The sequence below is a fragment of the Berghia stephanieae genome, chromosome 8 (genome assembly GCF_034508935.2).
Source record: "Berghia stephanieae isolate SIO BIC M18660-M18661 chromosome 8, UCSD_Bste_1.3, whole genome shotgun sequence".
Classification (NCBI taxonomy): domain Eukaryota; kingdom Metazoa; phylum Mollusca; class Gastropoda; order Nudibranchia; family Aeolidiidae; genus Berghia; species Berghia stephanieae.
In genome coordinates, this window is record NC_088367.1 from 31,954,957 (window position 1) to 31,982,930 (window position 27,974).

General features: G+C 37.9%; 1 protein-coding gene across 1 annotated transcript; it reads left to right on the forward strand.

Moving 5' to 3' along the window:
- The first annotated feature begins 1,596 nt into the window (after positions 1-1,596).
- Positions 1,597-27,435, forward strand: LOC144978974 (uncharacterized). The gene is made up of 4 exons (XM_078925593.1): positions 1,597-1,740; positions 3,644-4,339; positions 18,425-18,500; positions 26,297-27,435. Exons 1-4 carry the CDS (start codon positions 1,597-1,599, stop codon positions 26,368-26,370), a joined length of 990 nt encoding a protein of 329 aa, XP_078781719.1. The 3' UTR covers positions 26,371-27,435.
- Positions 27,436-27,974: the final 539 nt, after the last annotated feature.

Genomic DNA, 27,974 nt, shown 5'->3' on the forward strand with positions numbered 1-27,974 from the left:
AGCTATCGGGACCCCCGTGAAATCCAAAAACAGCCACGAAAATTAATGAGTAAGTCGAAAAGAGAAAGAAGAAGATACACATTGTATGTGAAAATCGAAAGGCGATCAAACACTTTCTAATATTTATTGTCAAAAAGTAAAATATCTCATTTTACTTTTTCTTTACTTTTAAAAGGAAAAAGCAAAAACAACAAATAATAAATAATAATAAATAAATAAATAAAGCCAATCCCATCACCAAAATAATAAAAAAAAACCGGTGGTAAAACATAAATAGAAAAGAAAAGAGAAGACATAACAGATAATAATATATAATATTTTAAAAGAATTTAAAAGAAAAAATAAATAAAAAAACTGAGGAATTGCTTCCAATTAATTGAAAATATCTCGGATAAACCTTAAAAAAAAGGAGTAAAAAGGAGGTCAAAGTTAAAGGGATAAAATAAAAATAATAGCTTTTAAACTTGGTTGTAATGAGAACTATATTTTAAAGCGCAATGACACCGTTTTAACTCACGGCTGTAAGTCGGCTGCAAGCTGTTTCATTCATAAACTTTATAATCATCTTTAATGTTGATGATACTGTGATGCTTTCTCCTCCTCAAACTGTTTAGTTTATTCTGTGTTTTCTTTACTGGGACTTGTGTATGTTAAACGATATCATTCCAAATATGGTAGGTATAAAAAAACAACATATAATCTCATTATTGTCTAGTTGTAAAGCGTTCAGAGTTCAAATCCCAGACCAATCACTTTGGATACAAGCTATTGGGAAAAACTTTTTTTACACACACATTCTCTCTCTCTCTCTCACTCTCTCTCTCTCTCTCTCTCTCTCTCTCTCTCTCTCTCTCTCTCTCTCTCTCCTCCCCCCTCTATCTATCTGTCTGTCTAACTATCTATCTATTTATCTATCTATTTATCTTTCTCTCTATCTCTATCTCTCCTCTCTTCCCTTTCTCTCTCTCTCTCCCTCTCTTTCTCGTTCTCTCCCCCCTCTCTCTCTCTCTCTCTCTCTCGTTCCCCCTCTTCCCCCCCCCTTCTCTCTCTCCTCTCTCTCTCTCTTGTCCCCCCCTCCCCCCCCTTCGCTCTCTCCTCTCTCTCTCTCTCTCTCTCTCTCTCCCCCCCCCCCCCCCCCCCATCCCGATTTTTAGCGGCAAAATGTCTAGTCTTGTAACAGAGTCAAGCGATGTTTAGCATAGCTAGTGATCAGGCTGTGCCTATTATCGAAAAACAAAACAAAACAACAACCCCCCCCCCCCCCCAAAAAAAAAACACAAACAAAAATCCCCCCCCCCCCCCCAACAAAAAACAAACAAAATACAAACCAAGAACACACACAAAAAATTAGAACAAACCAAAACAAACATGCATTGGTGTTGTGTCTCTGGGTAATTATAATTGATAATAATAATTATAATCCTTCTCCACTCGGAATGAATGGTTACCTGCTTTTTAAAAAAATATCGTGATAATTCGCTAAATCTACACACGAATTATGCTGTTAACATTGATTACGGACAAGTATGCAGTAATACATACATTGTTAGACAGAGTTTAGTACAGTTCTTTTAAAAACAATTTTAAAAAAATGATATGGCATATAAGTTACTTACTAAAACCCTTCACTCTGACTGGAACACCATTGGCCATCGACGAATCCCCTTCATCTTGTCCGGCTCTATGCCATATTCTCAGCTTCTCTCCATACAGACCTCCAAATTGAAAACTTCAAATTTAGTAATTTTTATGTCAAGTTTTAGTAATATGACAAGGAAATTATTATTATTATTATTATTATTATTATTATTATTATTATTATTATTATTATTATTATTATTATTATTAGTAGTAGTAGTAGTAGTAGTAGTAGTAGTAGTAGTAGTAGTAGTAGTAGTAGAAGTAGTAGTAGTAGTAGTAGGAGTAGTAGTAGTAGTAGTAGTAGTAGTAGTAGTAGTAGTAGTAGTAGTGGTAGTAGTAGTAGTAGTAGTAGTAGTAGTAGTAGTAGTAGTAGTAGTAGTAGTAGTAGTAGTAGTAGTACTAGTAGTTGTTGTTGTTGTAGTTATTATCATCATTAAGTAATACTGAGAATTAAAAATTCGTAATTTCCATAAAATTTAGTAATTGACCATGAAAATTGTCTAAAATTCGTAAAATTACGAAAAATTCGTAAGATTAGGTAGGTATGCTCCATGTTAAGCCTTCAGTCTTTAGGTCCTCCACCAATGCCCTTCCCCGGCTATTTCTAGGCCGCCCTCTCACTTCCTCGTTCCCTGCGGGTTCCGTGTAAGAGCCTGCATGGTAATGTTTGTTGCAGGACTTCTCATGGTGTGGCCAAGAGATATTTCCATCTCCTTCTCTTAATTTCTACTGCCGCATTATAGCCAGTTTATATTCAAAATCCAGTGAAGAACAATTAATTTAAAACTTTGCGTAACTTTATTTAAAATCCATAAAGAACGAGCAGAAAATAAAATAGGAAAAGACTGCCACATAGCAGAACCGTATTAAAAAGTTTTAAAAAAAGTTCCTTCAGGTCCATTAGGCCCATGGAGACAAAGCGTATCCCGGTTTGAATAGCGTGAAACGGACAATAGCAATCTATACAATTAAAAACTACTGAGAACCTTTGATCATAAAAGAGAAAATTAATTGTATGAAAATCTATACGGCATTGCATTTCTATTGGGGGACTTGGATTGGAACCCTGCTGTCGGTATCTCATTGTTTTATTGAACAAGAAACGTAGTCCATATTGCTCACTTTGAGGCGCTGCACTGCGGCTGGCTGACGACCGGGTTATCTCGATCTTTCTTGAGAGAGACCCCTACAGAAAAAACAAAACAAACAACAAACATTTGAAGTTGAATAGAAGGGCTTTTTTATTGTTTAAACTTTGTCTTTTATATCCATAAGGGGAATGCGTTTGTTACCAATTATGTCCCTTGGTTGTGTCCAACACAGTGAACACTATAATGGTTGCAACTCAATATTTCTAAGGGCTTGATGATTTATACAAACGAACAAAACGCATATTATGCAACTGTTAGACAACAATATGCTTTAATATTGAGATATTTGATCCCTATATTATAAGGAAAATAATTCATGCCAGCTCTTTGTTAATGCTTTCTACCAGCCATTTTTATGTGGACTTCTCACTAAATTGTATTAATCAGACTATAAACGTGCGGCTATGTGGTCTTGTGGTATGACACTCGCTTTCGGATCGGAGGGTCCTGGGTTCGAGCCTCACCGTACTCAGGTGTAAAATGAGTACCTGGCCGTTAACAGGTTGTCTCTGACCGAAAAAATAGTAACATCGCCTAACAGGCGTCATGCCCCGTCCTAGATGTTAAATGTTGCTGTTGGCAAGGGACCCCTTGTAAAGCGCTTTGATCACATTTAGTGGATATTGCGCTATATAAAAGCTCATTATTAATATAAACGTTAAAGGTTACACATAGTGTTGTGTGTTTGTACGTTATAACCGGCTGGCGGAAGTTATGAGTTTATTTTAACTAAACGCATAACATCAATATATCAGTTCTTGTAGTTGTAACCATTACTCAATTCACTAATCAAGGGACTTAATTCCGCTTTTATTTACTACATTGAATAATATTTCTCTGCCTTACAACAGGTACGACAAAAACAGGAACAAGGTATACAAGACCACCACCACCACCACTACCACCACCACCACGAACAACAACAACAACAACAACAACAACAACAACAACAACAACAACAGCGACTTCGAAGATTAAAACATCAACAACAAGTAAAACGACGACGACAAAAACAACAACAACAACAACAACAACAACGACGACAACAACATCATCGTCATCATCATCATCAGCAGCAAAGAAGGGAACGACACCAATCTCTAACAACGAAGCGGAAAACGACTGCCAGTATCACCACCCATCACCAATTATTAATTTCCAAACACATCTACACTACGTGTGCATCTCGATCCCCTCCAACTCCAACCCATGATCAGGACCACCAACAATCAACTTCCGCTATCCATCGACCAATCACAGTCACTTCAAGTCCCGACTCAACAACATTGTCCACTTCATCACAGAGAATTCCTCGGGGTTTTCGCAGATCTCCAATTCCAACCCGTGAGCAAGACCAACAACAATCAACATCTGCTATCCATCGACCAATTACAGTCACTTCAAGTCCCGACTCAACAACATTGTCCACTCCATCACAGAGATTTCCTCTGGGCGTCCGCAGATCTCCAACTCCAATGTTGACAGACGGATTTGTTGGTCTCAAGAAGGTGGTGCCTTCACTACGAAGAATCAAAGTCTCCAAAGTGGTGAGTAGCTACAATAATAATTAACAAAAACTTGAGCTTTTATATAGCGCACTAAACGTATCTGACGCGCTTCACTATGAGTCCCTAACCAACAGCAACCCTTGACATGTAGGACGAGTCATGACGCTTGTTAGGCGATATTACAAAATTTGTTTTGACAGAGACAACATTGCTAACGACCAGGTACTCATTTTACACCCAAGTATGGTGAGAGAATATGAGTAAAGAGTCATTTCCAAGGACAACTATGCGCCGAGCGAGGCTCGAACCCAGGACCTTCCGATCCGATAGCGATTATCATACCACTAGACCACACAGCCGCATACACCACATTGTCCACTTCATCACAGAGAATTTTCGCGGTGTCGGTAGATCTTCAACGCCAAAGTTAACAATCGGATTTGTTGGTCTCAAGATGGTGGTGCTTTCACTACAAAGAATGAAAATCTCCAAAGTCGTGAGGAGCTACAACAATAATTAACCGAAACTTGAGCTTTTAATATATATAGCGCAATATCCAGTAAGGGGGCGAAGTGACTGAGTGGCTAAGGCATTGAACTGTGATCAGGAAGGTCCCAGGTTCGAGCCCCACTTCAGGCACTTTCGTTTATTTTTCCTTGGGCAAGATTAGTAACCCCCAATTTGCTCACTTGGACCACTTGGGTGATTTCTGTTGACGTCAGACATCCTGTTTGATGGATTATCTATATTCCTTCATGGAATGCCTAGGCGATTGGATTTAAGTAAGGGCGTACATGTTTAAATCAAATATCCACTAAACGTGCCCAAATCGCTTTACTATAGGTCTCTAACCAACAGCAACATTTGGCATGTAGTACGAGACATGACGATTGTTAGTTAGGCGATATTACAATTATTTGTTTTGTTTTTGACAGAGACAACACTGTTAAAGACCAGATACTCATTTTACACCCCGAGTACGGTGACAGAATCTGACTAAATAACCTTTTCCAAGGACTTAACTATGTCCCGCTCACAGCAGGACTCGAACCCAGAACCTTCCGATCCGAAGGCGAGTGTCATTCAACAAGGCCACATAGCCGTACAGAACAAGGTGGAAATCTGAAAAGGTCTGTATGATACAGTGCCAGACAAAAGAGAGAAAAAATACAAGAACAAAAAATCCAAACCCATCCCCAAAAATTCCACCGAGCACGAATGGGTATAGAACTTCAGGTATCCTGGTTAAAGGTATCAATGGGATTCAATAGTCTGATGTCACGTCCGCCCAGCAACCAGCAGCTTGATTCTAAACAAAGAAAATCGGGACTTTTTATACTTCATGCTGGCTAGATTTTTTTCACATGTAATGTGATCAGATTCTATAAAAGTCAATACATGATCAGATTCATAATGTTTTTCTCCTCTGGATACACTTTATGCTCGTCGGAGAAGTATTTCATACGGGCGGTGATGTAGATAATGGCGTCCGCCATTCTTACGATAGTTTAGAACCAGTGACTATGCGCCATTACGAGGGAAGTGACGTCAAGACTGTTGAACCCTATTAGTTGATACCCACAGCAGGGCTCAAACTCAGGTAAAAATAATCACCAGTTCTGGCCTCCTGATCAATCATAAAAAGTAGTCATTTAGAGCCATTAGGCCCACAGAGCCAGAGTTATATCCCGGTTTTAATAGCGTGAAACGGACAATAGTAATTGCTTGTTATCCTTGGGATAGGACGCTAGTCTATCGGAACGTACTTTCCGCCAGATCTAACTGACCCGGCTACCCATTCACTATTGGGGATCAGAAAAAAACAACAACTCTCGACTGCACCTGGGATCGATCTCGGTCCCTTTACATATGAAGAGAGTGCTCTACCAATTGAGCTATCGGGATTCCCGATCATATACCAACACACAAAACCATGTGAAACGTAACAATCTGATTGAGAGAATCTAGTGAGAACTATCCACCCAACTAGCAGGCTGAAAACTATAACAAAGAGCAAAGTGGGATCAAATTCATCTATTCTATTGTTTGTAGGGGCAGTGTGGCTCAGCGGTATACGGTCTTGGCTTCGTACCCGAAAGGTACCGAGTTAAATCACCCGCCGCTGCGCTGTGTGGCCTTGAGCAAGTCAGCTCGCCCTAGCTCAATTTCCGGCGCTGCGCTGCGACTGACATCCGGGGTTATTCCAGTCTTCCCTTGGAATAGACCATAAAGACAAATTTTCCCTATGGGTTGAATAAAGGGAATTTTATTTTTATTTTAAAAATTATTTTCTTGTAAACAACCAGTTAGGTCTGTCCGAACGGGCTTGAGCGTGTGTCATAAATCCCGTGTTTTGATTGGTCAAAAATCATCGAGAGAGATATCGGGATATATATATATATATATATATATATATATATATATATATATATATATATATATATATATATATATATATATATGAGAGAGAGAGAGAGAGAGAGAGAGAGAGAGAGAGAGAGAGAGAGAGAGAGAGAGAGAGAGAGAGAGAGAGAGAGAGAGAGAGGGAACAAAATGATATGTTATCGATGTTGTTTAAAAGGGCCCCGAGATGAGTGACGCCATTTTCGTTCCTTCTTTTCATACCGTTGTTTCTTATTTTTAGTGCTATTCTCTTCAGAAGTGATGTCGTGCTGTACAATACCGGTGTTGTATACATAGAAAACAATGTCATTGGTTCTCTAATTTTCCAAGCCAATGATTTCAATCTGCGCGCTGAGATTGTTTATGTGAAACACCAAACATGTTCGTCAAAAGAAAAGAGCATGCGCGTAAATTGACTCACTATCCGAGAAACAGACTCTGCATGCGCCAAGCTCATAGTCTTACCAACGTTATTATTATTATTATTACTCTCGCACTACGCCGAAAGTAACATTGCTAAGAAAAAAAAACACACAAAAAAAAAAAAAAAAAAAAAAAAAAAAAAATTATGCAGGGCCCAGATTTCACCACCTGCTCTAGCTGTGGTTTTGAGTGAGCAGTTGGGTGTAAACGAAATCGCTCACCACAACACGTAACGCACGTGTTACGGCACTCGCTCACATTTGTCACTACCAGTCACCTCATTGACTTCCCCCATGGGCGTTGACTACGACGACACCGATATCCCGTGTCACCGGCAACTGATAGTGGACAATTAATTTGTCATAAAAATGACAACGGACTCGATACTTGCTGTCTTCTCCGTCCGTGTCCAAATTAATGATGACAACTATCGGAGTTGTATATAGATAGTATGCAGATGACGTCACTCAGGCCTTTGTTATTGTTTTTGCTATCCGCGTTTGTAAGTTGTTCTCACTAAACTGTATTAACCAGACTATAAAAGTTCATGGTTACACAGAGTTTGTGTGTTGGTCCGTTATACTTCCGGATGGCAATGTTGTGAACTCCTTGGCCAAGCGCATTCTATCTCTATCTGCGCCGTAACAGTTGACACAAGAAATTAAAGAAAGGAAGATAAAAAACAGAAAAACAAACAAACAGATAAGTTTTGATTGCTGCTGTTATTTTATTGTCATTGTTATGGTTGTTGTTGTTATTGTTATTGTTGTTGTTATTGTTATTGTTGTTGTTGTTGTTGTTGTTGTTGTTCTTCTTCTTCTTCTTCTTCTTCTTCTTCTTCTTCTTCTTCTTCTTCTTCTTCTTCTCTTCCTCCTCCTCCTCCTCCTCCTCCTCCTCCTCCTCCTCCTCCTCCTCCTCCTCCTCCTCCTCCTCCTCCTCCTCCTCCTTCTACTACTACTACTACTTCTACTACTACTACTACTACTACTACTACTACTACTACTACTACTACTACTACTACTACTACTATTACTACTACTATTACTACAACAAGAACAACAACAACAACAACAACAACAACTACTACTACTACTACTACTACTACTACTACTACTACTACTACTACTACTACTACTACTACTACTACTACTACTACTACTGTTCTTCTTCTTCTTCTTCTTCTTCTTCTTCTTCTTCTTCTTCTTCTTCTTCTTCTTCTTCTTCTTCTTCTTCTTCTTCTTCTTTTTCCTTCCTTCGTTCCTTCCTTCCTTCCTTCCTTCTCCTCCTCCATATCTCCTTCACCCCTCTGACAGTCGCATCTAACCATAACATAGAACCTGAATAATTTCTAGAGTAGTTTCAGAGATCTCATTGAACTTGTTTCCACCGAGAGAGAGAGAGAGAGAGAGAGAGAGAGAGAGAGAGAGAGAGAGAGAGAGAGAGAGAGAGAGAGATCTAATTTCATTCAACAGCCCTTGACCACTTAAACGTGCACACCATACGACATTATTCTCGTGTGCCACAATAGCCACTGTGTTGGGGACAAAAAAAATAAAATTAAAAAATGGAATATCCTACTTAAGGTAAAAATCAAAATAAATGATACTTAAAAAAAAAAAAAAAAGGCAAAAAGAAGAAAGTAAAAAAAAAAAAAAAAAAAAAAAAAAAAAAAAAAAAAAGAAAAAAAAAAGAATTTTAAAATAGAAAAATTAAAGAAATAACAACAACAAAAAAAACCCCAACAAAAAAACAAAGCAAAAACAATACCCCTCCCCCCCCCCCCCCCCCCCCCCCCCGAAAAAAAACCAACAAAAAACAAACAAAAACAACAACGACATAAGATAAAATAGCCAAATGACAAAATGAACAGTCTTACAGTCAGGCACGCATTCACATCTGCTTTTCCAGATCGTTTTCTCTGAAAATGAAGTAAAAAAAAAAATAAATAAATAAAATGAAAAAATAAATATTAAGCGACTCAATCTAATGATTTGACACATTACAACAACAATTCAAACTTTATTATAACTCACGCATAAAAAGATGGGCGGAAATCCAACACCTGTCTGACAGCAGGATGTGAGTAGATGGGACCAGTTTGCGCTACATCAGATAATATTCACCGCAACACGCAGTGCGCATGTCACAGCTACGATAACAACCTGTCTACACATTTGTCACGGCTCGTTACGCCACTGCACTCATTAGGTCGGTTGCCAGATTTATTTTTCAGAAAACATTTTTAAAAGACACAGAAAATTCCAAATGGACTGAAAATGATACCAAACTTTTCCAGGCATAATTATTTTCTGCTTATAAGGCACATAGTTCTTTTTTTTTTTTTTTGGTGTTAATTACGCCCTTTTCCGCCACGACATCATAAAATACCGTCGCCTAGGCATTCCACGAAGGAATATAGATAATTCATCAAACAAGATATCTGACGTCAACAGGAATTACCCATGTTGTCCAAGTGAGCAATCTTGCCCAAGGAAAAAAACCCCGAAAGTGCCTGATGTGGGGCTCGAACCCGGGAAATTCTGGGTCACAGTGTTATGCCTTAACCACTCGGCCACATAATGGTGGAGATAAATTCTCAATGTTCCTATCCCGCTGCCAGGAGTATTTGTCATGATTTTACCAAAAACTAAAAAAAAAAAAAAATTAAAAATTTACCTCGTCTCGTCAGTATAGGATGACCATTTGTATATTTTATGAAATTGGAGATAATTTGTTTATTTGGCAGCTGGGATCGATGATTGCTTTGGGATATAGATAGTATGCAGATGACGTCACTCAGGCTTTTATTATTGTTTTTGCCATCCGCGTTTGTGAGTTGTTTTCACTAAACTGTATTAACCAGACTATAAAAGTTCATGGTTACACAGAGTTTGTGTGTTGGTCCGTTATACTTCCGGATGGCAATGTTGTGAACTCCTTGGCCAAGCGCATTCTATCTATAGATAGTATGCGCTTGGCTAAGAAGCTCATAACATTGCCATCCGGAAGTATAACGGACCAACACACAAAACTGTGTGTATCCACGAATGTTTATAGTCGGGTTAAAACAGTTCAATGAGCATTACTCATAAACGTGGATGGCAAAAAACAATAACAAAGACCTGAGTGACGTCATCTTCGAACTATCTATAGTGAAATTTTTTTCATGACAAACAGCTCCAAAAATACAAATAAACAAACTAAAACAAGAAAAAATAATTGAAAACAAGAAGAAAAAAAAAAAAAACCCTACAAAAACAACAGCAACAACAACACACGTACACACACACACACACACACACACACACACACACACACACACACATAATATATATATATATATATATATATATATATATATATATATATAAAATAATATAAAACCACAAAGTTTCTGGAATTTGGTATTTAAAAAAACTTAATTGGCAACCCATTTGCCAGCTTCTGTCACATGCCATAACGTGACAACGAGAATTATTAAACAATCAAAACGCCACACCCTGATGACCCGGATGGAAAGTACCGAAGTTGTGCGGCTTTGTCGTGGTCTAGTGGTATGACATTCGCTTTTGGAATGGAAGGTCCTGGGTTCGAGCCTCGCTCGTCGCATAGTTGAGTCCTTGGAAAAGGCTCTTTACTCTACTTAGATTCTCTCATCGTACTCAGGTGTAAAATGAGTATATTGTCGTTAACAGCGTTGTCTCTGTCCAAAAAAAAAAAATGTCATATCGCCTAACAGGCGTCATGCCTCGTTCTACAATATGTTACATGTTGTTGTTGGTCAGGGATCCCCTGTAAAGCGCTTTGAGCACATTAAGTGGATATCGCGCTATATAAAAGCTCAATTGTAACATTAAAAGTAACGAAACTAGGCTATCAATGGACCAGTTTAACTGTCATCCTCTGGAAAGTCACGTATTTAAAATGTTTGGCCCAAAAACTCGTCCTTAAAATTATATCGATCGATTCAACTAACCCTCATCTTGGCAAATGGTCCCGAATGGAGAGAAAAATAAAGTGAGATAAGTTTGTAAATTTACATATTTGTGTTTGTGTTTTTTGACTCCTGACGAAGGCCAAGGGCCGAAACGTTGTTTATTTTGTGTTGTTCCCTTATATATGAGTCACATCTACTCACATTATTTTTCTCTCCATTTCACTGGCTCATTTCGGCACCTCTAGATTAAGTTTTAAATAGTCGCGAACCATGGACCTGTCCACATGAACTCCCAGGTTTGGGAGTATTTGCCAATATGAGGATCATTTTAATCATCATCATCATCATCATCATCATCATCATCATCATCATCATCATCATCATCATCATCATCATCATCATCATCATCACCATCATCATCATCATCATCATCATCATCACCATCACCATCATCATCATCATCATCATCATCATCATCATCATCACCATCATCATCATCATCATCATCATCATCTTCATCATCATCATTATCATCATTTTCCTCATCATCACGAACACCACCACCACCACCACCACCACCACCACAGCGATCACTACAACTGCCACTGCTGGTACAACAAAACAACAGACGGTCAACAAACCCCTATTAAAAAAACCAAACTTGTCTTTTTAAAATCTTTCTAAGTTCCGGAACAGAAGCGACGCTACATGCCATCCTTTCTGCGCCATGCCCTCCCCGCATCCAATCATCACCTTTTTCTGAATGTCATATTCCGCGTCACGCATGCGCGTCATTTATCCCCTCTATGTGCTCTGGTCACACTCTCACGCACGCGCAGTCACACACCATCTGTGGTCAACTTACTCTCACCATTTCATCTCCACAGCTTTGACAAGTACTCACACCCACGCACGCTGAGATGATCTACTGACCTTAACCAGACACAATTTCATGTTGACAACTTAAGTCATTTCGTACAAAATGAATGGTGTCATTTTAAGCGCTGCAAAATCACGTCGATTTGCCAAAAAATTATTTTAAAAAAAATTAATTTTCTCATTGTTAATTCAGTAAGCATTTGAGTGTATTCCTCTTAATAGGGGTCCTGCCTTTATGTCTGGATGAGACTTTTAGGTGATCTCAAACTAAAAATCTCCATCTGTTCCCAATTTGAACCAGTTCCCTTTTAGTTAATGTTTCTTGTGTGCTTTCATCGTAATTCTATTGTTGTTGGGGTTTTTTTTTTTTGGTTTTTTAAAAAATCTCTCTCTTTCTTTTTTTCTTCTTCCTCACATACTGCTATGTAGAAATGAATGATAATGATACCTTATCTTTGTGTGTTCGTTACAATTATTTTGGCGGGCAAAACTAGTGAGTATTTCACCGAAACGCATAAACAATATTGGTGATATGCTGCTAATAAGTAAAATGTTCCCTCCTTTTTGTGTGATGAAAGAATAGTAACCGTCATACAAAGTTAATCGTGTGTTAATTTTATTATTTAGATTATAAAGAGAATTAATAAGAAGTAATCACCACTCTGGGGTGGATTAATATTCCAGTGGATGACTGTGATGATGATAATGATGACGACGACGATGATGATGATAGCGATGATGATGATGATGATGACGACGACGACGACGACGACGATGATGATGATGATGATGATGATGATGATGATGATGATGATGATGATGATGATGATGATGATGATGATGATGATGATGATGATGATGATGATGATGATGATGATGATAGAAACATATAATAAACGATATTGATGTCATTCAGTTCTTTATCATTGACTCAACTTTGCGGACCCTAAATTAAAGAGGACGCAAATCGAGAGTCATACCGATACCACTAAACACAAGCCGGACACCACTTGAAATTTATAGCACTAACTTGAGAGCGAGTACTACTACAGCTCCACAATATGATATCACTCACCACCGTTGAGTCATGACACCTGTCTAAGATCTACCTGGACTTTTACACATTCTGATCACAAGACATGAAAAGTTCTAGCCAGCTTGAAGAATAAAAAGTTATGATTTTCTTTGTTTAGAACCAAGATGGCCGCCGTTGCCGGGCGTCAATAGTCTGATGTCAAGCCGCCCGGCAATGGCGGCCATCTTGGTTCTAAACAAAGAAAATCATTACTTTTTATTCTTCATGCTGGCTAGAACTTTTCATATGCCTTGTGATCAGAATGTGTAAAAGTCAAAACATGATCAAATTTATGGGGTTTTTTTCCTCTGGATACGCTTTTATGCTCGCCGGAGAAATATTTCTTCAAGGAAGTGACGTTACGACTGTTGAAGAGTATTGATGCTGTGAGTTCATCACGCACAAAAAAAAAAACAAAAAAAAAAAACAAAACAAAAACAAAACAAACTCACAACATTTCGACAGCCGGATATAACGGACCAACACACAGACCAATGTGTAACCTTACATTAAGTGAGAACTACTCATTAAAATGGCTGGCTAAAAATAATAACAAAGAGTTAAGTGACGTCAATTTTTATCTATCTATAGATAGTTCGAAGATGACGTCACTTAAGCATTTGTTATTGTATTTTGCCATCCGCGTTTGTGAGTGATTCTCACTAAACTGTATTAACCAGACTATAAAAGTTCATGGTTTTGTGTGTCGGTCCATTATACTTCCGGATGGCAATGTTATGAGCTTCTTAGCCAAACGCATACTATCTATAGATAGTTCGAAGATGACGTCACTCGGGCCTTTGTTATTGTTTTTGCGATCCGCGTTTGTGAGTTGTTCTCACTAAACTGTATTAACCAGACTATAAACGTGCATGGTTACACAGAGTTTGTGTGTTGGTCCGTTATACTTCCGGATGGCAATGTTGTGAACTCCTTGGCCAAGCGCATTCTATCTATAGATAGTATGCGCTGCGCTTGGCTAAGAAGTTCACAACATTGCCATCCAGAAGAATAACGAACCAACACACAAAACTCTGTGTAACCATGAACTTTTATAATCTGGTTAATACATTTAAGTGAGATTTACTCATAAACGTGGATGGCAAAAAACAGTAGCAAAGACCTGAGTGACATCAACTTCATTCTATCTATACTATACCACATAACCGAGAGTGAGTACTACAGCTACACAATAGATAGTATGCAGATGACGTCAATCAGGCCTTTGTTATTGTTTTTGCCATCCGCGTTTGTGAGTTGTTCTCACTAAACTGTATTAACCAGACTATAAAAGTTCATGGTTACACAGAGTTTGTGAGATAGAATGCGCTTGGCCAAGGAGTTCACAACATTGCCATCCGGAAGTATAACGGACCAACACACAAACTCTGTGTAACCATGAACTTTTATAGTCTGGTTAATACAGTTTAGTGAGAACAACTCACAAACGCGGATGGCAAAAACAATAACAAAGGCCTGAGTGACGTCATCTGCATACTATCTATATCACGCACTACCGTTGAGTCATATGACACCTGTCAAAGATCTACCTGTCCATAGATTTTGACCCCAACCACCTCATCAATCTTGTCCTGTCAGTAATCACAAACCAGAGGTATTTCAATGGCCGGGGTTCCAAGACCATTCATACTGACAAACCGTTCAGTCGTGTCGAACAGGGATATCCCATAATATCGTCACAATGCCATTATCAAATTCCCACCTGCGTCTGTCACAGGGCGGTTCAAATTTCAAGTCACTGTCTAAAGAGAATGGGAGCGATCTTTAGATAGTTCGAAGATGACGTCACTCAGGCCTTTGTTATTGTTTTTTGCCATCCGCGTTTATGAGTAATGCTCAATGAAGTGTATTAACCCGACTATAAACGTTCATGGATACACACAGTTTTTTGTGTTGGTCCGTTATACTTCCGGATGGCAATGTTATGAGCTCCTTAGCCAAGGGCATACTATCTATAGATAGTTCGAAGATGACGCCACTCGGGTCTTTGTTATTGTTTTTTGCCATCCGCGTTTATGAGTAATGATCACTAAACTGTATTAACCTGACTATAAACGTTCATGGATACACACAGTTTTGTGTGTTGGTCCGTTATACTTCCGGATGGCAATGTTATGAGCTCCTTAGCTAAGGGAATACTATCTCTATTCATGTTTTCGTCCAACCAAGTCACCAATCACATGATTTGTTGATGTCCAACGATTGGATATTTCTTCAGAAATGTAAACACGTTGCTTTGTTTATGAAAGTTGTAAACATACCCATGTGTCAAGCTGAACAAAATGAACAATCGGGATTTTAGATATTTCAAAATCTGTGAACACTTTTTACTATGTGCATCACTTTGAGCACATATTCCAGTGTGACCATTGACCTCGAGCACATGGAAATGCTCACTGAACTGTATTAACCCGACTATAAACGTTCATGGATACACACAGTTTTGTGTGTTGGTCCGTTATACTTCCGGATTGCAATGTTATGAGCTTCTTAGCCAAGCGCATACTATCTATAGACAGGTTGCATTACTCATAAACTCGGATGGCAAAAAACAATAACAAAGACCTGAGTGACGCCATATTCGAACTATCTATAGATAGTATGCGCTTGGCCAAGAAGCTCATAACATTGCCATCCGGAAGTATAACAGACCAACACGCAAAACTGTGTGTATCCATGAACGTTTATAGTCAGGTTAATACAGTTCAGTGAGCATTACTCATAAACGCGGATGACAAAAAACAATAACGAAGACCCCATTGACATCAACTGCATACTATCTATCGATCATGCCCCTTCACCTAACACCCTTCTACTTATTTCATTTCTTGTTATTCCTAAGATCCGTGACTTTTTACTAATGTTAAAAGTGTAGATAGTCCTTTAAAAAAATCGTAATTTACAAGAACAAATTAATTTTGTAATCACTGACGGTTCAAGTTTCAAGTCGTTGTCTAAAGAGAATGCTCCTAACATCCTACTACTCATTTGTGGCCCATCGTCTCAAAACGGTATTATGTAGGAACGAACCGGGGGCTTAAAAGTCGAATTTAATGTTAAACTGGTCAAAAATATAAATTGTTGGCATTAGCATTAAAATATGGTTGACATTCTCCTCAATAAAACATGCAAACTCAACACAAGTCTGATATTTCTGGCTATAAATTCAGTTTTCAACATCTTAACCAACCCGACTTAAAACCGTTTTGAGGCGAAGGGTCACATTTCATTTCGTGTTAATCCTAACATCCGTAACGTTTTGCTAATGTTATAAGTGTAGTCCTTCAGAGCCATAAGACCCATGGAGCCGGAGTTTATCCCGGTTTTTATAGCGTGAAACGGACAATAGCAATCGCTTGCTATCCTTTGGATAGGACTCTAGTCTATCACAAAGTACTTTCCGCCAGATCTAACAGATCCAGCTACCCAATCGCTGGTGGATGGACAGGGGCGTCAGAAAAAATCGAGACTGCACCCGTGTCAAAATATTGTGATAACTACTCACAGACTGTTGGGCTGATGACATCCTGTGCCAAGCAAGTACTACATTAATATGACTATGAGTTTGACATCATCCAGCTCTTATCAAAATGTGATTAGTTGTGACTTAATTCTCTCTTAGAGACTATTGATGTTATGCATTTACGTAAACTACTCAAAACATCCGCCAGCAATATCAAACATACGACGCACTATAGATAGTTCGAAGATGACGTCACACAGGTCTTTGTTATTGTTTTTGCCATCCGCCTTTATGAGTAATGCTCACTGAACTGTATTAACCCGATTATAAACGTTCATGGATACACAGTTTTGTGTGTTGGTCCGTTATACTTCCGGATGGCAATGTTGTGAGCTTCTTAGCCAAGCGCATACTATCTATACTGTGTGGCACCTTTAACGTTAATTGTCTGATTGATGTACTTCAGTGAGAACTAATCAGTAACGGGCTGTCTCAAAATAATAACAAAAAGCTGAGTGACGTCAACTAGGTTCCTTCTATTCATGCTAGACGCGTTGTTAAAATACTCACAGCATCCGCCAACCGTATATAACGTACAAATACAGAAAACTGTCGTGTAAACTTAAACGTTTATATTAGTCTGATTGATACAAATTAACTACAAATAAAAATGGCTGGCTAAAAACAATAACAAAGAACTGAGTGACGTCAAGATCTTTAATAAAAAAAAAAAAAAAAAAAAAAAAATAGAAAGAACAAAATCGCTCTGTACTACTCTTGCTTTATTGATGTCGATCCCCCCTTTTCTTTCCGTTTTCGGTTTTGTTTTTGTGTGGCTCAGTGGCACGGTCTTTGCTTTGTACCCGACCGGTAGCGGGTTGAGAGTTAGTTCGATCACCCGCCGCTGCGCTATGTGGCCTTGAGCAAGTCACCTCGCCCTAGCTCAATTTGCGGCGCTGCGCTGCGGCTGACGCCTGAGTTACTTCAATCTTCCCTAGGAATAGACCCTAAAGCCAAATTTCCTCTATGGGATGATTAATGGGAATGTGATTTTATTTTATTTTATTATTCTTGGGGGGGGGGGGGGGGGGGGGGGGGGCGGGGTGTATCACGGACTTTGGGCCTGGCGTTGTGTCATTGGGCAAAGCACTTAACTCACTTCACTCTGTAAACGAGGGCTTTATATTGATATTTCATGGTTGATTTAGTAATAATAATAATAATAATAATAATAATAATAATAATAATAATAATAATAATAATAATAATAATAATAATAATAATAATAATAATAATAATAATGATAATAATAATAATAATAATAATAATATTAATAATAATAATAATAATAATAATAATAATAATAATAATAATAATAATAATAATAATAGTAATAACAATGATAATAATAGTAATAATAAATGGCATTTATATCGCACTTTACTCCGTTGTCACAGACTCTAAGCCCTTTACAGTGATATAAAACAAAACATATTACGGTAAGACAAGTCTTGATTGAAGAAAAAAAGTGATACAAATTCAATAGGATTCAATAGTCGTAACGTCACTTCCTTCCTAATGACGCATGGTAACTTAGTAACACTGGCTCTAAACTATCTGAACAATGGCGGACACCCTTATGAAATATTTCTCCGGCGAGCATAAAAGCGTATCCAGAGGAAAAAAACACATAAATTTGATCATGTTTTGACTTTTACACATTCTGATCACAAGGAAAAGTTCTAGCCAGCTTGAAGAATAAAAAGTAATGATTTGTTTTGTTTAGAACCAAGATGGCCGCCGTTGCCGGGCGGCGTGACAGCAGACTACTGAGTCCAGTTTACCAACAACAAAATATGATAATAGTATTATTGCATCTTATGACATAGAACTAATATTCAAAATATGTCAATATCTCCCCAGAGTATCGTGAATGAAACAGTGAGATACATCAAACAGTTGGAGAAGAGAGTCCAAGACAAGTTTTCAGTAGATGAGGGTAAGCATATTGATAGAATGAAGTTGACCTCACTCAGACATTTGTTATTGTTTTTTTTTCCATCCGCGTTTATGAGTAATTCTCACTTAACTGTATTAACCAAACTATAAACGTTTAAGTATCAGAATGTATAGAGGCAGATTCTTATGATCACGGGACGTAAAAGAATGAAGATGGATGATCTTTATTGACAACCAGCATTTTCATTAGACAAGAAAATAAGATGCCATCACTCTGACACCAGAACATGAATTACACAATGTGTGTATCCAGACCTCCGGAATAGTGGTTATACACTTCCAATGAAATAGGAACCAGTTTAGTGACATCTCACATTTCCTCCCTATTGTTGCTATCATCTACTCGTAACTACAAAGATCATAAAATTTAATATTGAAATTAGTTATCATTAATTTATCTGAACACGGTTGGCTCATTTTGTAGAATGCATCATGATAATTTTCCTTTTGTATGACGACAATGACAATGATGATGATGTTGATGATGATGATGATGATGATGATGATGATGATAATGATAATAATAATAATAATAATAATAATAATAATAATAATAATAATAATAATAATAATAATAATAATAATAATAATAATAGTAATAATATTGATGGTGGTGGTGATAATGATGATGATGATGATGATGATGATGATGATGATGATGATGATGATGATGATGATGACGATGATGCTGATGATGCTGATGATGATGATGATGATGATGATGATGATGATGATGATGATGATGATGTGATGATGATGATGATGATGATGCTGATGATGCTGATGATGCTGATGATGATGATGATGATGATGATGATGATGATGATGATGATGATGATGATGATGATGATGATGATGATGATAATGATGATGACGATAAATGATGATGATGCAAATGTTGACACGTGATGCTGACAATGTTGCTGACATTATTGCGGCTACGACATAAAACTAAAGAAATGAAAATACGAGATTAATGGCAAAGCGATAAAACTCGTACATAGAACATCGAATACGGTATAACATGAGTCGAGATCAAAGGATTTCAAGACAGGGCTGGAGGGAAGGAAGGAACGGGGGGGAGGGGGGGGGGGGCGGTGGATAAAACGAGTTAAAGAAATAATTATAGCCTATCATATTACCAGTCTATTGCTCTCTTTACTTTGGTGTAGTGTTGGGCGATATCACAAATTTTCGATATCGATACGATACGATATATCGTCATACAAAGTATCGATATATCGATATTTATCGATGCAAAGGGTTTGTACATCGATATATCAAAAATCGATTAAAATTTCGATAAATATGCTTATTAATCCACCCCATTACTCACGAAAACGTTCTCGATTGTTTACTGAATTTTTGGGTTTATTTAGTAGTTTGTTTTTTTTGTTTTTTTCTGGGTTTTTTATTTTGCTTCACGTGGCCAAAAACTACGAACACTCTGACCCCTCATCGGTTTTGATAAACAAAAAACTACTGAACAAGGGGATCTTTTTTTTTTTTTTTTTTTGATTTAAAAAATGCGATTCCCCATGTGGCCAATTTCGACAGCCCTAGTAAAGTTCAAGAGCAACTTATATCGATATCGATATATGATTCCATGATATTAAATATGAAATTTTCATTCATATCGATATATATATATATATAGTTTTAAAAATCGAATACGGCAGAACTAGTCGTACGAGTACAAGTAGTAGCGTATGGCTACGCCTCCAAATTCACTTCGTCAACCCACCTTCGAAAGTCTTCCTTCACCCTAAGGACGGTTTCATGGCCACAGCAGAACTGTCTCAAAAAGAACAAGGACATACGGACAACGTTTAACTTTTCAACGAAGAAGCGTCCGAAATAAAAAAAAAAATGATTGGTCACAAAAATAATTGTGACCAATCGGCTCCCAACGGTATCATGTTGGGATGAATTGGGTGTTTAATATTCAATTTAAGATTTTAAGTCCCCCTTGTAGTCGGAATAGATGCCTTTATTGAGGAAAGTGATGTTTATTTGTTGAACTTAACCCCCCCCCCCCCAAAAAAAAAAAGAAACCAGAAAAAAAAAGTTAAAAACCCACAACAGACCAGAGCTCTTATATATAGCGAAATGTCCACTAAATGTGCTCAAAGCGCTTTACAAAAGGTCCCCGACCAACAGCAACATGTTTACGTGTCTTCTTTGCTCCCCCATATTTGCATTTCCGGGTATATATATATATATATATATATATATATATATATATATATATATATATATATATATATATATATATACATATATATATATATATATAATACGTGTAATTAAAATACAACAATAAGATAATAATAATAATAATAATAATAATAATAATAATAATAATAATAATAATAATAATAATAATAATAATAATAATAATAATAATAATAATAATAATAATAATAATAATAATAATAATAATGATAATACTTACTTACTTACTTATCCGAACCAGCGACCACCTGAGCTCTAGCCCTTCGGTCTTGTGCCATGACGTAGAAGTTAGATGTCTTTTGTAGTTGTTCCAGGTGACTATAAAGTGTGTTACTGATGCTTGGATTTGGTGGGAGGAATAATGATGATAATAATAATGATATAATAATAATAAACTTAAAAAAGTTAATTAATCAATTTTAATCTCGAACTCAAATTCCTTCATCTAGTTCATTACGACACGACATAACACCAGATCAACATGGCGGGTAACGTTTTTAAAACTCATAATATAATTTCTGACCGGCAGAGTTGTCTGCCCCAAATCCCAAGAATGGTTTATTGTTGACGGCACAAGGCCATAAACCGCTTCCAACAAAGGGAGAACACGTCGTATTTCTGCCACTGTCATCCGACCAACACCTCGAACCTTACAGAATTCTCACCTCTCCGTCCCGACGAATCGTTTTGTGTAATTCAACCATTAAGCCTTTATCGACGAGGCTTGAATTTCCTTACAAGCTAGAAAAGTTAAGATAAGATAACATTTTGGCAAGAAACGATAAGATCGGCGCGACTGAATTTCTTTCAAGCCAATGATAAAATAAGACAAGCTCGATGTGGTTCAATTACTTTCAATCTAAGATAAAATAAGATAAGGTAAGATACAATGATGAGATAAAATAAGATTAGGTAAGATACAATGATAAGATAAAATAAGATAAGGTAAGATACAATGATAAGATAAAATAAGATAAGGTAAGATACAATGATAAGATAATATAAGATAAGGTAAGATACAATGATAAGATAAAATAAGATAAGGTAAGATACAATGATAAGATGAAATAAGATAAGGTAAGATAAAATGAAAAGATAAAATTATAAGATAAGTTTTTTTTAGGGGCAGCGTGGCTTCGTACCCGAAAGGTACCGAGTTTGATCACCCGCCGCTGCGCTGTGTGGCTTTGAGCAAGTTACCTCGCCCCTAGCTCAATTTGCGGCGCTGCACGGCGGCTGACGCCTGGGTTATTCCAGTCATTCCTTGGAGTAGACCCAAGAGAAAAATTTCCCCTTTGGGACGAATAAAGGGAATTTTATTTTAAGTGAAAGCGCTTTACACGGGGTCCAAAGCCAGTGGCAACACTTAACACGTTAACATGCAAAGCGGCGTTATTATATATTTTGTGTTCGACAATGACAACGCAGCTCACTTTCATTATTGGAAGTGTGGGTCAGGAAAAGGCAAGCCTTGTCTGAACGCCAGGTAGGATCATCCTTCGTCTGGTTCCTATCCTGTTGCTGTTCCAGCACGATTGCATCCAAGCTGGTATCACCTTCAGGGTCATCTCGTTCACCTTTCTATTTATCAAAGAAAGAAAACTACAACACGCATGAAGCCTGGTGCGAGGAATGGAAAAGGAATAAACCAACAGGAGGGGAACTAATTGAAGATCCCTGTAAAAGTCTCTCAGGTCTACAGGATCAACCAAGAAAATACTGGGTAGCTGCAAATAGACCACGGTCAAAAGATACAAGAACAGCTGCCAACATGCACAAATGGGGGCTCCAAGAATCACCAACATGCCCAAAGTGCAACCAAGCACCACAAGATGCAAACCACCTCGTACTAGATTGTACAGAGACAAAACTTGAAGGGGGATTTGAAACCATCAACAAATGTGATGGTGACTTCCGAACCTGGATTGATACCTTGAACATAGAAGTGTAGCCGAACGATACTACTACTACTAACGCAGCTCACGGTTAGGTACTCATTTTGCAACTCATAATAATAGGATTCAGTAGTCTGATGTCACGTCAGCCCAGCAACCAGCAGCTTGGTTCTAAACAAAGAAAATCGATACTTTTTATTCTTCATGTTGGCTAGAACGTTTTCACATGTCATGTGATCAGAATGTATAAAAGTTTTTTTTTAAAATGATCAGATATATAATGTTTTTCTCCTTTGGATACACTTTTATGCTCGTCGGAGTAGTTAATAAGGGCGTCCGCCATTGTTCCGAAAGTTTAGAACCAGTTACTAAGTTACTATGCGTCAGTATGAGGGAAGTGAAGTCACGACTGTTGAAGCCTATTGATAGTATGCACTTGGCTCAGGAGTTCACAACATTGCCATCCGGAAGTATAACGGACCAACACACAAACCTATGTGTAACCTTGATCATTTATAGTCTGGTTAATACAGTGTAGTGAGAATTACTCATGAAAGCGGATGGCAAAAAACAATAACAAAGACCTGAGTGACGTCAACTTCGAACTATCTATAATGAGTAAAGAGCCTCTCCCAAGGACTCGACTTTGCGCCGCCCAATGTGGGTCTCGAACCACTCTGTCCACAACTATGATTTCTCCAATTGTATAATGTAAATGCTTTCGTTTATTCATCTTCACAACGCCACTACCACATGATCTCATTCGTCCGTAGTGTTTCATTCATCCTTTTTTTTTTGTTGATAAAGGGAAACCCAAAACGTCCATTTTATTTGTTTTCGTATACTAAATTGAAGCTTACATTCAATTCCACATTGTTATTTACTCCTATTGTGTATATACCTAATTACAGAGTTGCCCATTTGAAATTGTTAAAATTCGTAGTTTCCAAGGGAATAAAATGAAAGCCACTATAAACTTAAAAAGAAAACAAAATATATAAAAAAGTGCGCCTTTATATAGCGCAATATCCACTAAACGTGCTCAAAGCGCTTTACAAAGGGTCCCTGGCCAAGCAACACGTAACAAGTAGAACGAGAAATGACGCCGGTTAGGCGATATTACAAATTTTTTTTTCGGACAAAGACAACGCTGTTAACGACCAGGTACTCATTTTACACGATGAGAGAATGTGAATAAAGAGCATTTTCTAAGCACACACTCAATTATGTGCCAAGCGAGGCTCGAACGCAGGACCTTCCCATCCGAAAGCGAGTGTCATACATACAAGACCACATAGCCGCACTATAAATAACTTTATTTTATAGCTTTATTAATTTGCCATCACCATGATCCACAAATGCACCGAAGTTCTGAATAATATAGGCAGGATCTAAGAAACTAAACTTTACTTTTCAAAAAGATTTATCGAGTCAAAGAGGCGAATGCAGCTCTGTAGCTGGAGCCAATCATTCGTAATTCTTCTAATTTTTCGCAGTACTTGGCAGGTCTGCCTAATTATAACTTCAGAACTCGACCGTTTTTACCAAGAGAGATAATATAACACCAATGCAATTCAGGCTTCGCCGAATTTACTGACCGAAGACAATTGGAATAGTTTCAGATTGTAGTAAAATATAAATATAAATAAAATATAAATTTAAAAATAATAATAATAATAATAATAATAATAATAATAATAATAATAATAATAATAATAATAATAATAATAATAATAATAATAATAATAATAATAATAATAATAATAAATAATAAATAATAATAATGCACATTTATATTGCGCAACCTATTCCCTTGGTTGGAGGCTGGGCGCATAAATATAATAGTTGTGCGGCTATTTGGTCTTGTGGTATGACACTCGCTTTTGGATCGGAAGGTCCTGGGTTCGAGCCTCTGTCGGCGCGTAGTTGAGTCCTTGGAAAAGGCTCTTTACTCACATTCTTTCACCGTACTCAGGTGTAATATGAGTACCTGGCCGTTAACAGCGTTGTTATCTGTCCGAAAAAAAATTATAATATCGCCTAACAGGCGTCATGTCCCGTCCTACATGTTACGTGTTCCTGTTGGCCAGGGACTCCTTGTAATGCGCTTTGAGCACGTTTAGTAGATATTGCGCTATATAAAATCTCAATTTTAAAAACAGAATCCCGCCTTTAATGGGATCATTAACCCTTTAACCCTATATTCTAATCGATGGAATTCAGATGCAAGTGGAGTATAAAATATAGATAGAATGCGCTTGGCCAAGGAGTTCACAACATTGCCATCCGGAAGTATAGCGGACCAACACACAAACTCTGTGTAACCATGAACTTTTATAGTCTGGTTAATACAGTTAAGTGAGAACAACTCACAAACGCGGATGGCAAAAACAATAACAAAGACCTGAGTGACGTCATCTGCATACTATCTATAAAAATATAGATAGAATGCGCTTGGCCAAGGAGTTCACAACATTGCCATCCGGAAGTATAGCGGACCAACACACAAACTCTGTGTAACCATGAACTTTTATAGTCTGGTTAATACAGTTTAGTGAGAACAACTCACAAACGCGGATGGCAAAAACAATAACAAAGGCCTGAGTGACGTCATCTGCATACTATCTATATGACAGCGCAGTCTTGGAGCAAGAATAACACCTGGTCTGTACAATGGTTTTGACGGTCGCTTGAGGCGAGTGTGGATTTTAAAATTAGAGCAAATAGATGTAATGGGGCACGGGCGGGGCGGGGTGGGGGGGGGGGGGGGGGTGAAGAAAGTAAAAGAGAAGGAATTAGATAGGTTGATAAATGGATGGATGGGTGGGTGGGTGGGTGGGTGGATGGATATATGGATAGATAGATAGATAAATGAATAAATAAATAGATAGATGGATAGATAGATAGATAGATAGATAGATGGATAGATAGATAGATAGATAGATAGATAGATAGATAGATAGATAGATAGATAGATAGATAGATAGTGATTGAATAGCTGGGTCTGTAAGATCTGGTGGAAAGTACTTTGCCATAGACAAGCGTCCTGTCCAAAGAGTAATACACACTCGTTATTGCCAGTTTCACGCTATAGCAATCGGAATAACCCCCCCCCCCCCCACCCCCGACTGAAGGACCACGACTTTTCACCTCGACATAATACCATTTTGGCGGTCTCGATAGCTCAGTTGGTAGAACACTCGCTTCACAATCAAAGGGACCGAGATTGACAATACCATTTTGAGGCGACTGGCCACGCATTAACCCTCTCCTTACCAGCCATTTTCAGGATTTTCCCCAAAACTTCACACTTAACTAACACGAAAATAGATTTTTTATCACTCAAACACAACAGTGATAAGTTCTTGCGATACATAATTTCTTTAGTAAAACATGCTTTACAACACACTTTTTTTTTCTTTAAATTTTATGATGTACGAAAGATATTTGAATAAGAAAGATGTTGGTTGTATCGTAACGAATGTGACGATTTTCCTGTAGTTGGTAAGAAGAGGGTTAAAAGCCGACAAACAAATAATGTGAGTATATTTATATAGTGCAGGGGCCGGATAGATCAGTTGGTAGATCACTCGCTTATAGTTGGTACGGAGCGGGTTAAGTGAGATTTCCTCCCTTTTCGTTCCAGACAGACAACAAGCTAGCGTCTTCATCAATTCCAGACTGTCAGGATCACCAAGCAAGAGGAACAACAATCTGTAACGTGAACAATCCCCACGGCTAAGAAGATTGACACTCCACTCCCAGCAGTTTATGAAACATTTTGAAAGCTGGGAATCTGGGTTGGGTTCCTGGCGCCCTATAGTGGGCAGGGTGACACTTACTGTATCTTCTATACCCCTATATCTGTTTTCCAAATTGCTCTCTGTCTTTTCCTTGGAATGAGATTACTTAGTATTGTCCTGACCCTGGCCGGAGTCCTTGGCTGGGAGGGAAACAGTTGAGTGAATAGTTATAGTTTTGGGAGATGATATTTTTTTTCCTTGTAAATCATCCATCTTTTATATATTGTTATTTTTAAAAAAAATTGATTTATGATTTGTAAACATTTGAGTGTATTCCTCTTAGTGGGAACTTGTGCTGGTGTCTGGGTAAGACTTTAAGGTGATCTCAAACTAAGTACTTTGATAGTGTGCTCTTGGAATCTACGTCTGTTTCATTTTTGAACCAATTCCAGATTCCCCTTTACTCACATTCTCTCACCGTACTTAGGTTAAAATGAGTGCCTGGCCGTTAACAGTGTCGGGAAAAAATGGTAACATCGCCTAACAGTCGTCATGTCCCTTCCCACGTGTTATGTGTTGCTGTTGGCCAGGGACCCTTTGTAAAGCGCTTTGAGCACGTTTAGTGGATATTGCTCTCTGTATAATCTTAAGTTTAAGTTTTAATTTTGTCATGAGCTATAAATGTGGTGGCTGTTATTTACCCGGGAAGTACTTCATCCCCCTATATCTGTTTTCCAACATGCTTTCTGTCTTGTCTTGGAATGAGATTACTTGTTTTGTCCTGGCCCTGGCTGGATACTCTAGCTGGGAGGGAAACAGTCAAATGCATAGCTAGAGTTTTGGGAGATGATATCTTTTGTCTTGTAAATCATATCTCGGTTACGCACTGTATTATTTTTGTTTTACATGTGTTATGATTTGAAAACATTTGAGTGTGTACCTCTTGGCGGGGACCTGTGCTTGTGTCTGGATGAGACATTTAGGTGATCTCAAACTTAGTACACTCATAGTAACAACAAGATATGAAGTGAATAGAAAAGTGCCAGAAGACAATAGAGAATAAAAATTTTTCGCGGCGGTGGTGGGGTTCGAACCTGCGACCTTATTGGTACGACAACTCCGCCTGGCAGGTGAGAGCGTGGCTCTACCGTGTGAGCTATCAACGAACACAAAAATATTCGTTTCAAACTCAAAGTCATTACTAGATCCCTCTCTCACCCACTTCTTGAGACCGCCGATTCGTTCGTACACCACCATCGCGAATAATTTTGACCAGCAGTTAAGCTTAATAGCCAATATTCTCAACACAAACATATAACATATAACATAGAAACGATTGAGACATTGAGTATGCCAGAAGACAATAGAGAATAAAAATTTTTATTCTCTATTGTCTTCTGGCACTTTTCTATTCACTTCATATCTTGTTGTTACCAACATAAGTGCCTGCTCCACTCACTTTTCTGAATTAAAAATTCACCCCATACACCGGAGCATACTCAATGTCTCAATCGTTTCTATGTTATATGTTTGTGTTGAGAATATTGGCTATTAAGCTTAACTGCTGGTCAAAATTATTCG